We start from the raw sequence: 14200 nt of genomic DNA on the forward strand, positions 1-14200 counted from the left end.
AAAACAGTAACTATATATCAGTAATAAATGAAAAATTGCCTGTGCAACTAAATTAAAAGAACGAAAAACAGAAACAATAATGGTGGCAAACATCATACATCTCATCACAACAAATTAAGTCATGAATTAAAATGAGATACAAGTTAACAGAAATTCACAGCAAAGCACATAAAAGGTATCAAACAAACAGGTTTCAGTGACACACTTTTGATATAAAAAGGTATATATTTGAATGATTGTCACCAAGCAAACTATGGCAGCAGGTGACAGTCATCAAGTGGTTTAGGTTTCTGAGGAGATGGGAGAAGGAAATCCCTCTCCAAAGTTTACTATTGCTAGGGGGGGGGGGGGGGGGTTCAAGGAATCCTCTGGTGCAGTGGTATAGCTACGGAGGCCACAGGGGTCTGGGCCCCCTAAATTGGCTCTGGGGCTCCCAGTTTGACTGGCGGGGGTCCCCAACCCCTGCCAGCTGAAGCGTTTGTCCCATGCTGGTTTCGCAATGCGAGACTAGCGCAGGACAAACACATCAGCTGGCGGGTGTTGGGGATCCCCACAAGCCAAGGTTACTACACAGCGGCAGCGGGGAGAGGGAGCAGCGGCAGTGGGGAGGAAGGGCAAAATTTGCTCCCCCACCTCCCGTCGAGGTTTGGCTTCGCTCCTTCTCTGGTGTAAGCAAAATTCATTGTCTCCAATTTTTGGACTGTATTAAATGGGCATAGTCATGAGGAGCTGAACCCCTCCACCTTTGGCTCCCACCTCCTTTTGCTCTGCCAGGTGAAGAAATCCTAGAAGCAGAGCCTGGGCTGGAGCACTGCTGTGGCTGCGAGTGAAAACTGAAGAAGTGCCGGTAGCAGCTCAAGCCTCTACCGTGGCACTGCGAGCACCTCGGATACTGGTGGGAATATTTCCTATGCTGATCTCATAAGCACTGTTCCCTCTAAGCTGAGTGGGAGTCCTACAGTCCCTGCCAGTGGGGGGGGGGGCTGTTTCACTATCACATTTCCAATTGTGAGGGACAGGCAAGCTGTGCAGAATCTAGGGAACCTGCCTGTCCCAAGCCATTGAAAACACAACATTGAAATACCCCCTTCTCCCCCACCTGGCAGCAATGTAGTTGGAGGACTCCCATTCAGTTTAGAGGGAACAATGCTCATGAGATCAGCTTCGGGCAGTGGTAGCCCACTAATTCTCAGTGAACTCACATGCTGTGATAGAAGCTTGAGCTGCTGCTGGCACTTCTTAACTGTTCACTCGTGGCCTTACCAATGCTCCAGTCCAGGCTCTGCTTCCAGGATTTCTTCAGCTGGTGGGGTTTGAGGATCCAGGTCAGATATGGTAGGATTAAGTTTTCGTGTATGGGATGAAGAGGGAAAAGGGAAAGCAGGAGATGGATGATTGGGTGAGGGGCGAGGCCCACCTGTGTTACCCTGGGCCCTCCTAAAAAATAATTTCTGGCTACGACAGAGTCATACTGACTCTTGATTTTCTGTATGGATTACACAGGATATAAATGTATGATTTGCCAAATAATTCACCTGAATCAAATACCTCATAAGAGACTCCTGAGGAATTAGAAAGTCATGGGATGGGAGGTAATGTCCTACTGTGGATTAAAAACTGATTAAAAGATAGAAAACAGCGAGTAGGGTTAAATGGTCAGTATTCTCAATGGAGAAGGGTAGATAGTGGGATTCCCCAGGGATCAGTGCTGGGACCGCTGCTTTTTAACATATTTATAAATGATCTAGAGATGGGAATAACTAATGAGGTAATTAAATTTGCTGATGACACAAAGTTATTCAAAGTTGTTAAATTGCAAGAGGACTGTGAAAAACTGCAAGAGGACCTTATGAGACTGGGCGTCCACATGGCAGATGATGTTTAATGTGAGCAAGTGCAAAGTGATGCATGTGGGAAACAGGAACCCAAACTATAAGTGATGCAAGGTTCCACGTTAGGAGTCACCGCCCAGGAAAAGGATCTAGGTGAAATCATTGATGATACTTTGAAAACCTCTGCTCAGTGGCTAAGAAAGCAATTATTTATTTATTTATAGCCCACATTTTCCCACCTATTTGCAGGCTCAATGTGGCTTACATGGTACCGCGGTGATATTGTGGTAAAAGAAGGGTCGTGTTTGGTAGATATATTGGGGAAGTTATGGAGGGGGGATCATGGTTAAGGTATGTCCATTACAGTCTTTGGTTTTGCAGTGTCGCAAGAACTTAGGTTTTTATGTTGGGTCGGTGGGGTATGCCTTTTTGAACAGGTTTGTTTTTAGTTCTTTCCGGAAACTTAGGAATTATTAGGAAAAGAATGGAAAACAAAAATGAGAATGTTATAATGCCTTTGTATCGCTCCATGGTGCAACCACACCTTGAATACTGTATACAGTTCTGGGCACCGGATCTAAAAAAAAGATATAGTGGAATTAGAGAAAGGCAACAAAAATGATAAAAGAAATGGGATGACTTCCCTATGAGGAAAGGCTAAAGCAGCTAGGGCTCTTCAGCTTGTAGAAGAGATGGCTGAGGAGAGATATAATAGAGGTTTATAAAATACTGAGTGGAGTGGGACAGGTAATTGTGATTCACTTGTTGACTCTTTTCAAAAATACTAGGATTAGGGGGCATGCAAAGAAGCTACTGAGTAGTAAGTTTAAAACGAATCAGAGAAAATATTTCTTCACTCAATGAGTAATTAAACTCTGGAATTTGTTGCTAGAGAATGTGGTAAAAGCAGTTAGATTAACAGGGTTTAAAAAAAGGTTTGGATAATTTCTTAAAAGAAAAGTCCATAAGCCATTATTAAGATGGACTTGGGAAAATCCAATGCAAATTCTAGAATAAGCCGCATAAAATCTGTTTTGCTGTTCTGGGATCTACTTGTGACCTGGATTAGGCACTGTTGGAAACAGGATACTGGGCCTAACGGACATTAGGTCTGTCCCGGTATGGCAATGCTTATGTTCCTATGTTATGCTCTTAAGTTAATTTCCTGTAGAACAACTGCATCTAGACTGATTGTGTGGTTTTAAATACTTTTTGATGCAAATGTAATGGTCAGAGGACACTTCACAAAACTGTCTCCCACCCCCACCCCTCCATGGGCAAAGGACCCAGGAGCAATGTTTGTTTGATGGCCCATGAACCTTCCAAAACAGTTCCTGCATCCAATCAGAGGCTAGGGCAGGGCAGGGCTACATCTCTATCCTCTGGTACCTTTCCTGCTTCATCCTCTATGGCTGCCTGATCCTCCGCTGTCTCCCAGTTCTCTCCTCCAATTCCATTGTGCTTTAAATTATTCATGTGGATTTCCTGTGAGCCGCAAGATTTCTCGGTGAAGTCCACATAGGAAAGCGCTTCCTCTACGTTTGAGAGGGACACAGAAAGAGAAAGGCTCAGGAGTATACTTCATGCTACTTTCCATTATGACAAAAGTAGCAGCACTGTATTTTTTAATAATAATCCCTCACCCCCTCCCTTCCAGCCCAAGGTGTTGGACCGATAAATCATTGGACTAAACGGCACGACTACCAGGGGGGGGGCTCTTGGACAGGTCTGCTCCTCAGAGAGCCAGTGGGTGTTGTGCTTCAGCGATACTTGAGACTCCCTCCATCTTGGAGATGTTACTGATTTCACCACAGCATCTCTGAGCCCTACTAATCTGTCAGCTCCTGGAGCTGAGCCCAGGTTTTGGCACCCTTCAGTGATTGTTGAGTTGCATTACTGTCAAGTATGTACAGGGCACACAACCAATGAAGGGACAAAACATGGGAAGTATGGCAGAACCCCAGCAATCCCAGTAACTAACCAGCCTGCTCCTCCTGATGAGGGCTATTCTATGACAGGTTGCCACAATTTAGGCACTATGGGTATTATTCTATATATGGCGCCTTAAAAATCTGCGTGTAAAAATATTAGTGTATTCTCTAAAGTATGCCAAAATTTTATAGAATAGACTTAAATTTCTGCACAGTATATAGAATACACTGAGCGGCTCGCCATGCAACTAAATTTGGCCGCCTATATTTAGGCCACGCTTTACTTGGTGTAAATCCTGAAGCCTAAATTAGGTGCAGATTGGGTGTATTCTATAATAATGCGCATAGATTTTACAAACACTCACCCTTTCAAGTATGCGACTTAGAATTTAGGTGCACCACTTAGAAAGTTCTGCACGCAAATCTCAATTAATGCAATTAGTGCTAATTGCTTAACATCCAATTAACAGCACTGATGAGCTAGTTTACCAGTTAAGTTATGCAAAAAGTTATAGGATTCGCTTCAGTTTCCGGGCAGATTTTCAGGCACCATATATAGAATCTAGGGGTATATTTCTGCAGGCTGTGAGCCTACTCTATTAGAACACTTATGCTCATACGTGTTCCTACAGAACACGCACACAAACTGGTACTGGCGCACCTCGATACAGGCCAGGTCCATGGCTGATGTAAATTCACATGCAGAATTTACAATATTCTATAAGCAGCCCAGGTAAAGTTCAGCCTCACCTATGATATGCCTGTGCCTGTCTCCTGTGAATGCCTCCCCCTGCAATTACACGCTAAGCCATGATTCAAAGTTCTTTTTCTTACCCATAAGGCTCTACATTTAGGTAATTTGTCCTATATGGCTGTGTTGGAGTAGCCTAGTGGTTAGTGCAGTGGACTTTGATCCTGGGGAACTGAGTTCGATTCCTACTGCAGCTCGTGACTCTGAGCAAGTCACTTAACCCTCCATTGCCCTTAGTACAAAATAAGTACTGAATATATGTAAACCGCTTTGAATGTAGTTGCAAAAACCTTAGAAAGGCGGTATATCAAGTCCCATTTCCCTTTCCCCCACCCTTATACTCCTTTCTGTGCACTTCAATCCTGAGTTCTAATCAATTGGCTTTACTTTCTCCTAAACAGGCTTATTAAGAAACTATCCATAATTCAGCTTTTTTCTTTTTGGCCCCTAGCCGCTGAAATAGCCTGCCCCCAGACATTAGATCAGAAGATACATTAATTAAATTTAAGGTAAAATTAAAAACATTATTTCAAGCAAGCTTTCAGGATTACTGCATTTATTTAAGTTCCAATCCTGTTGGTATGCATTGCACCACCTTTTGCATTGTACATCCTTCCTCACCTAGCTAGTTTCTTTCCTTCATTCTCTCTCTCCCCCTCTCCTTCCTTTTCAAGGTAATAAATAAAAATGAAACAAAGCATATAAAAGAAAATAATATGATACCTTTTTTATTGGACTCAATACATTTAATAATAAACGTATTTAGTTCAATAAAATAAGGTATCTTATTTTCTTTTCTCTGTTTTGTTCTATTTCTATTTATTACCTTGAAAAGTGGACTAGATTGGCTACTACAGCACTTCACCATTCCTTTTCGTATTTATGGTAGTACTCTTTCCTATTATTATCGGAATTCTGATTCCCATGATTTTATGTCGTATTTTAATTCGTTAACCGCTTTGACCTCTCTTGAGAAAAGGCAGCATATCAAGTTTTAAGTAAACAAATTACAGCAGTGATTAGGTGTGTTACTACCATTTATGCACGAAAGCAAACACGTACCCGCACAGATGTCAGTATTCTATCCCCCCGATATTCAAAAGCATTTAACCGACAAGGATGAGCACCTGGCCGGATAAATTGCTGCATAACCAGCTGACGATTTTCAGCTCCACTTTAGCGGCTATATGTGACCACGTGAATATGTGGGATATCTCTGACCAGTTAGAAGAAAACCGGCTAAGTCTGAATATCAACGTAACCAATTATCTTGTAACAGGCCAAAAATAAACCGGATATTCAATGCTGGTCACTGGAAACAGCCAGGCATTGAATATCCAGGTTTAGCTGTGAATATCGGCCCCTATAAGTTTAAGCATACAAAAAGCACCTAAATGTAGGCAACCTGTTACATAGTGGGGGGGGGGGGGGGTATGCATACAGTGGGTCTTCCTAGCCTATAAACCTTATACTATTTCACTTATTTCCTTGGATGAACTGGTTACCTTGGTGTTTCAAAATATAGTTAAACCCTGAGGTTGAAACCTTTCAGTTGGAGTTAAGAGCTAACTTTTCACTTTGGAAGTCTTACCCAGTGCAGGACCTCTGCCACAGCTAGACCTTGGGGTTTCAAAGGGTTCTTCTTGCTGCACAAATTCTGAACTGTCCAGTTGTGTCTCCAAGGGTACACCCTGCACGGCAGAGAGAGAGTCAAGTTCCGGCTGTGACTTCAAATAGCAGCTGTCGGCAACTGACTCGCTTGAATAGGCATCCTCGGAGCATGGCATCTGAACAGTAGCATCAGGAACAAGCTTGGCACTGGTCTGCAATATGGTGGGGCTAGCAGGGATCACAGTATTATTGTTGGAAGGAGGCAGGGACTCTACCGTGGATGGGCTCTCAGCCAGAACAGGCTCTACCCAGGGCAGATGCTGAGGTTCCACAGAATCTTGACTGGACAAGCTCTCCAGGGGCAGGGATTTATCAGCAGAAGGGCTGGAAGTGTGTGCAGGCTCAGCATTTTGTGGTGGGTCACCAGATGGGTTGCTAGTTGGTGTAGACTCCTCCTTGGAGTTTATAAAAGGCAGGGACTCGGGCCTGGGTGTATTGGCAGGGGGTGTACAGACTGATCTGGATGGACTGGAAGTTGGTGAAGATTCATCCCTGGATGGACTCACAGAGGACAAAAACTCATCTCTAGGTGAGTTAATATGGTGTAAAGATCCAACACTAAGTGGACTGGTGGGCGGCGGTGTTCCAATTTGGGGTTTGTTTACTGGGGGTTGAGATTCAGCTCTTGGTGGACTAACAGGTGGCAAAGACCCAGCTTTGCGTGGCATGGTAGGAGGCGGAGATTTGCATGCTGAAGGGAGAGACTCAGTTCTGGGTGGAACAGTAGGGGGCAGAGACCCATATCTGGTGGGACTTGTAGGACTGAAAAACCCCGAGGAGGATGAAACAGGTTCAGGGGTGCGAGAGCCCATGGAAGAAAAGAATTCATTTCGGAGGGAGTTAGAGGGAGAGACAGGGCTTTCTGGTGTTCGGAAGATAAAGGCAGATTCTGTCAGACTGCGTTGATACCGCAGGAAGGGTCTCCGAGGACCTCCTAGGAAAAATACAAGGAGAAGCATCACAAAAAGCAAATGAATAAAGAAAACACATCAAAATGCTTCTCTGCTCTGAGTTCTCTTCAATCTTTTCAAGGAAAAGAAAGAGGGGCCCATAGAATTATACAAGCAGGAGTTTTACTCTTTTTTTAAAACATTATTTTTTGGCAACTGGGATTAACTCCTTGCTCCTGCCATTAATTTCTTCACTAACAGCCAGGCGAACGGCGGCACACAGAACAGTCTGTCGCACAGCATTTTGGGGTCCTTTTACTAAGCTGCGATAAAGTACTAACACGTGCTCACTGCAAGTTAAAAAGCACTACCGCAGGGCATGCTGAGGCGTCCAGTGGTAGTTTGGGGATCGGTGCATGCTACCCACACACTAAAAAACAGAATTTATTATTTAGTGCCGAGGGCATGTCTGGGGGTGGAGAGTAGACGTGTTCCACACTAATAGGTTAGTTCAGCTACATCGCCGCACGCTGATGAGCATGTGATTAGTGCATGAGGCCTTACTGCTTACAAAATAGGTGGTGGTAAGGGATCACACGCTAATGGTGAAATTATCTTGTGTATAACAGATAGAGGGAGCAAAGCACAGCAAAAGCCAACAAAACAAAACAAAAAGCACCAAGGGCCTCCAAAGAAAAGGGATCAAGTCTTTAATGATATACGTTGATGAAACAATACTTAAATGGACCCGACACGGTCCGTGTTTCGGCGCCCAGCGCCTGCGTCAGGGGTCACAAGGAATAACTGACCACATATGGCAGTATTATGAAGAACAAAATAAAGTGAAAAAGCGACCTCGTACAGTCCCCTTAATGCAAAATAGATAGATATTTAGATTGAGCAAACACAATCCTTCAGTCCAAAGCTCAATCCGTGTCGGGTCCATTTAAGTATTGTTTCATCAACGTATATCATTAAAGACTTGATCCCTTTTCTTTGGAGGCCCTTGGTGCTTTTTGTTTTGTTTGTTGAAATTATCTTGTGGCCATTAATAGGAAAAACTGGCCTCAGCATGTGGGAAAGACCCACGCTGGGGACAGCGCAGGCCACCTTTTAGCATGGCTTGGTAAAAGGGCCCCTCTGTTTCCTATATAAAGCTTTAACTTCACCTCAGAGTGCCACCGAGTCAACCAGCTTAAGAAAGAATTGAACATAAAATGTTTGTAAATCTCAAAAATTGTAGCTCTGTGCCCTCGGGGAGCCACATGCCTTTTTATTTTAAAGTCATTGGGTGAGAGGAAGGGGCATCTTAAACCAGAGGGATATTTTAAAGCACAATTTTCACACAGTTTTTCAGTAAGATGTGGCTGTAAAGTGCTGAATCAAAGGAATCAGTAGACTGAAAACACACTGAGATAATAGTCTTAGAAGAGCTAGTTACTTGTAATTAGTGAGAGGACCAATTAATTTATTCCCAGGGAAAGTGATTACATAAGAACATAAAAGTAGCTATAATGGGTCAGACCAATGGTCCCAGTAGCCTGTTTCCAAACAGTGGCCAAGCCAGATCAGAAGTACCTGGCAGAAACCCAAATCGTGGCAAGATTCCATGCTACCAATCCCAGGGCAAGCAGTTGCTTCCCATGTCTGTCTCAATAGCAAACTATGCACTTTTTCTCCAGGAATTTATCCAAACCTTTTTTAAACCCAGATACACTAACCACTGTTACCACATCCTCCAGCAAAGAGTTCCAGAGCTTATGAGTGAAAAAATATTTTCTCCTATTTGTTTTAAAAGTATTTCCATGTAACTTCCTTGAGTGTCCCCTAGTCTTTGTACTTTTAGAATGAGTAAAAAATCAATTTACTTTTACTCATTCTACACCACTCAGGATTTTGCAGACCTCAATCATATCTCCCCTCATCCATCTTTTTTCCAAGCTGAAGAGCCCTAACCTCTTTAGCCTTTCCTCATAAGAAAGGAGTTCCATCCCCTTTATCATTTTGGTCGCTCTTCTTTGAACCTTTTCTAATTCCTCTATATCTTTTTTGAGATATAACGACCAGAACTGAACGCAATACTCAAGGTGCGGTTGGCACCATGGAGTGATACAGAAGCATTATAGTATTTTCGGTCTTATTCACCATCCCTTTCCTAATAATTCCTAGCATCCTGTTTGCTTTTTTGGCAGCCACCACACACTGAGTAGAAGATTTCTGCGTATTATCTACGACGACACCTAGAACTTTTTCTTGAATGCTCACCTCTAAGGTGGACCCTAGCATCATGTAACTATGATTCGGATTATTCTCTCCCACGCACATCACCTTGCATTTGTCCACATTAAATTGCATCAGCCATTTCGACACCCAGTCTTCCAACTTCCTAATGTCTTCCTGCAATATTTCACAGTCCGCACGTGTTTTAACAACCTTGAATAGTTTTGTGTCATCTGCAAATTTAATCACTTCACCCTTCGTTACAATTTCCATATCATTTATAAATAAGTTAAATAGCACCAGTCCCAGTACTGATCCCTGTGGCACTCCACTGTTCACCCTCCTCCATTGAGAGAAATGACCATTTAAACCTACCCTCTGTTTTCTGTCCAATAACCAATTGCTAATCCACACCAGAATCTTGCCTCTATCCCATGACTCTTTAATTTTCTCAGGAGTCTCTCATGAGTAACTTTATCAAAAGCTTTCTGAAAATCTAGATACACTACATCAGGTGGCTCACCTTTATCCACATGTTTATTCACACCTTCAAAGAAATGAAGCAAATTGGTGAGGCAAGACTTTCCTTGGCTGAACCCATGCTGACTCTGTCCAGTTAAACCATGTTTGTCTATGTGTTCTGTAATTTTATTCTTTATAATAGTTTCCACTATTTTGCCCAGCACTGATGTCAGGCTTACCAGTCTGTAATTTCCCAGATCACCCCTAAAACCCTTTTTAAAAATCAGTGTGACATTGGCCACCCTCCAATCTTCAGGTACTATGGATGATTTTAACGACAGGTTACATATTACTAACAGCAGATCAGCAATTTCATGCTCGAGTTCTTTGAGGAGACTTGGATGTAAGTCATCCGGTCCAGGTGATTTACTACTCTTTAATTTCTCAGTTTGGCTCAGTACATCTTCCAGGTTCACAGAGATTTCTTTCCGTTACTCCACATCATCACCCTTGAAAATCATTTCCAGTACAGGCAGATCTTTTACATCTTCTGCTGTAAAGACAGAAGTAAAGAAATCATTCAGTTTTTCCATTATGGCCGTGTCCTCCCTCAGTTGCCCCTTTTGCTCCTTCGTGATCTAATGGTCCAACTGATTCCCTCACAGGCTTTCTGCTTCTGATGTACTTGAAAAGGTTGTTACTGTGAGTTTTAGCTTCTGCGGCAAGTTTCTCTTCATATTCTCTTTTAGCCTTCTTTATTATCAGTTTTGGTCTCCGTGACATTTTTTTCACCATATCTGTGTTGTCCTGCTGTCATTTGAGAGACACTGATGTTGTCAGTAGTAGATATATAGGTATCTTACTGATTTGGGTCTATGTACTGGTTTTAATTTCTGTGGTATATTTATTTTTGTCTTCAGTCTTTGTCTTGAAGTATTTCTTAAGTTTTAATTGTGATTCCGCTAAAATTATGGATGTACAGCTAGAAGTTATTTTTATTCTTTCCAACCGAATGGAATGTTGTAAAGAAATTATGCATAAGAGTTAAAAAAAGAAGTCTGGTGACAAAAAACTCTGAAAATTTAATGAAACAAGACCAAATCTGCCATGCAAGAAAAATACATCAACTTCAAAGATGGGCCAGATCCCACTACTTTTTTTGCTTCCAGATTCAAGAGAAATAAAGCACCCCCTAAAATGACCCAATGCATTAACATAACAAAACAATTCTGGCTGCTGCAGCAGCAGCATGCAGACACTGGTCACTATAACACAGTGGTTAGGAAAGTGCACTGTTCGAACTGTCTTCTCCCTCTCATGTCCTCTCCTGATCAGAACCAACACAGATATAATGCACACACACACACAAATGCACGCAGGGATTGAGGAAAAAACAAATGCACAGACATACACATACACACAAACTGAGGTACTCACAAGACACATCGGCAGAGCTGCCAAGTTACCCAATCCAGAAGGGAGATTTTGGACAAGTCCCGAATTTCTGACATTCCCACCCTGATACATTTCAGTGCCTGAAGTGCTAATTCCAAGGGGTAGAATCACGTATCTAATATAATAAAACGCACCGTGAACGTTCTGAAGACAACGTTCTGTGAAGCCGGAAACTTGAAGCCGGAAGCTTCAAGCCCTGAAGCCCTGAAGCCCTGAAGCCTTGAAGCCATCTGACGTCACTCCCAGTGAAGCCTTCAAGCCAGCCAGCCGTCTCTGCCCCGCCCTCGCCTCAAACCAAACAAATCGGGAAGCGAAGCGTCAGGGAAGGAGGCGGCGCTCCCGACGTCTAGCCTTCCCTTCGCTGTGTTCCGCCTTAAAAAGAAGGCGGAACACAGCGAAGGGAAAGCTAGACGTCGGGAGCGCCGCCTCCTTCCCTGACGCTTCGCTGCACGAACCGCCACGGAGGTAAAGTTAAAACGAAGAAGAAAAAAAAAAAAAGGGATGCATGGATGCGAAGGGGGGGGCATGGATGCGAGGCATGGATGCGAAGGGGGGGGGGAGAAGAGGGCGGGCCAGGCTGGGACATGGGAGAGAGAGTAGCATGGATGCGAGGGGGGGGGTCATGGAAGGGCAAGAGGGGACTTGCTGGAAAGGATGAATGGAGGCGGCAGGGGACAGAGGAGCATGGATGGGTATGGATTAGGAGGCAGGGCACAGGGAGAGAGGGGAATTACTAGAAATGGATGAATGGAGGGGGCAGGGGAAAGAGGAGCATGGATGGGCATGGATTGGGAGGGCAGGACTCAGGGAGAGAGGGAAATTGCTGGATAGGGAAAAATGGAGGGGCCAGGTGACAGATGAGCATGGATGGGCATGGATTGGAAGGGGCAGGACACAGGGAGAGGGGAATTGCTGGATAGGGATGAATGGAGGGGACAGATGGGCATGGATGGATATGGATTGCAGAGCAGGCCTCAGGCAGACAGAGGGAAATTGCTGGATAGGGAAAAATGGAGGGGCCAGGTGACAGATGAGCATGGATGGGCATGGATTGGAAGGGGCAGGACACAGGGAGAGGGGAATTGCTGGATAGGGATGAATGGAGGGGACAGATGGGCATGGATGGATATGGATTGCAGAGCAGGCCTCAGGCAGAGAGGGGAAATGCTGGATAGGGAAAAATGGAGGGGCCAGGTGACAGATGAGCATGGATGGGCATGGATTGGGAGGGCAGGACTCAGGGAGAGGGGAATTGCTGGATAGGGATGAATGGAGGGGACAGATGGGCATGGATGGATATGGATTGCAGAGCAGGCCTCAGGCAGAGAGGGGAAATGCTGGATAGGGAACAATGGAGGGGCCAGGTGACAGATGAGCATGGATGGGCATGGATTGGAAGGGCAGGACTCAGGGAGAGGGGAATTGCTGGATAGGGATGAATGGAGGGGACAGATGGGCATGGATGGATATGGATTGCAGAGCAGGCCTCAGGCAGAGAGGGGAAATGCTGGATAGGGAACAATGGAGGGGCCAGGTGACAGATGAGCATGGATGGGCATGGATTGGAAGGGCAGGACTCAGGGAGAGGGGAATTGCTGGATAGGGATGAATGGAGGGGACAGATGGGCATGGATGGATATGGATTGCAGAGCAGGCCTCAGGCAGAGAGGGGAAATGCTGGATAGGGAAAAATGGAGGGGCCAGGTGACAGAGGAGCATGGATGGGCATGGATTGGAAGGGCAGGACTCGGAGAGGGGAATTGCTGCATAGGGATGAATGGAGGGGACAGATGGGCATGGATGGATATGGATTGCAGGGCAGGCCTCAGGCAGAGAGGGGAAATGCTGGATAGGGATGAATGGAGGGGGCAGGTGACAGACAAACATGGATGGCCATGGATTGGGAGGGCAGGGCTCAGGGACAGAGGGGAATTGCTGGAAAAGGATGAATGGAGGGGGCAGGGGACAGATGGCCATGGATTGGAAGGGCACGGCTCACACTCTCTCTCTCATATACAATGTCTTTCTCACTCTCACACACTCTGTCTCACACTGTATCACATTCACTCTCTATGTGCCACACAGTCACTCACACACTCGCTTGGTCTCATACACTCACTCAAACAGAATCTGTGTCTCACACACACTCTCTCGCCCACACACACACACTCTCACTCACACTGTGTCTCACATACACACTTGCACACACTCTCATTCTCACACACACACTCTCTCACAAACACACTCACACCCAGACTCACGCTCTCTCTCACACAATCACACTTTCACTCCGACTCTCAAACAGTCAGTCTCACATACACTCTCCCAAACATACACACTCCGAGGAAAACCTTGCTAGCGCCCGTTTCATTTGTGTCAGAAACGGGCCTTTTTTACTAGTTACAAATAACACACTGCATTGAGATACAAGTTCAAAACAAGGACTGGCCAAAAAGTGTTCCTCCTGGAACTGGGTAACTTGGCAGTTCTGCATTCACCTGCCCACACATACACACAAACAAAAGAGAGACAGTCACCCACAAACATGCAGACACATATCCATAAAACAGATGCAGACAGACACGCATATATCCACACGCAGAGTTGCAAATTATTCTGTGAAGCATGCTCTGCATTCTCTTCCCACCATGCACCCTCCTCATTCCTTCTGCTTTGCCTCTATCATTGCTGGCTTGGGCCTTAATGATTCAGATATGCAGTTCCTGCTCTTTGTTATAAATTTTACACTGAAACCTAGTGGACCTAGCTTTCTTCATGGTTACTATATACAGTGACACCTAGATATTGAACCACGTAGTGTGTTATTGGTTGCTATGAATGTGGAATTGGGACAGCGACACCCTTTGGTTAAAATGTAACATCCATCCTTTGAAATCTGCAGGCAATAGCTAATAGTTAGATAAATCATCACATTGGGTTTCATTTTATTATTCTTTCCAAACCAATGGAATGTTTGGGTACTGCTCC

At 44.6% G+C, this 14200-nt stretch overlaps 1 protein-coding gene across 2 annotated transcripts in view; it reads right to left on the bottom strand.

Moving 5' to 3' along the window:
* The window catches only part of LOC115461225 (drebrin-like protein A), a 212628-nt gene that overhangs the window by 9383 nt on the left and 189045 nt on the right, over positions 1-14200 (bottom strand). For both annotated transcript variants that reach the window (XR_003940673.1, XM_030190909.1), the window contains exons 11-12: positions 6106-7119; positions 3222-3367 (exon numbers count right to left, since the gene is read on the bottom strand). Coding sequence is in view for 1 of the 2 variants with exons in the window: in XM_030190909.1 (XP_030046769.1) it covers positions 3222-3367; positions 6106-7119 (1160 nt within the window). In the remaining variant the exon portion in view is untranslated. The remainder of the gene's footprint in view (positions 1-3221; positions 3368-6105; positions 7120-14200) is intronic.

Source organism: Microcaecilia unicolor, chromosome 2, assembly GCF_901765095.1.
Source record: "Microcaecilia unicolor chromosome 2, aMicUni1.1, whole genome shotgun sequence".
In the NCBI taxonomy this organism is placed as follows: domain Eukaryota; kingdom Metazoa; phylum Chordata; class Amphibia; order Gymnophiona; family Siphonopidae; genus Microcaecilia; species Microcaecilia unicolor.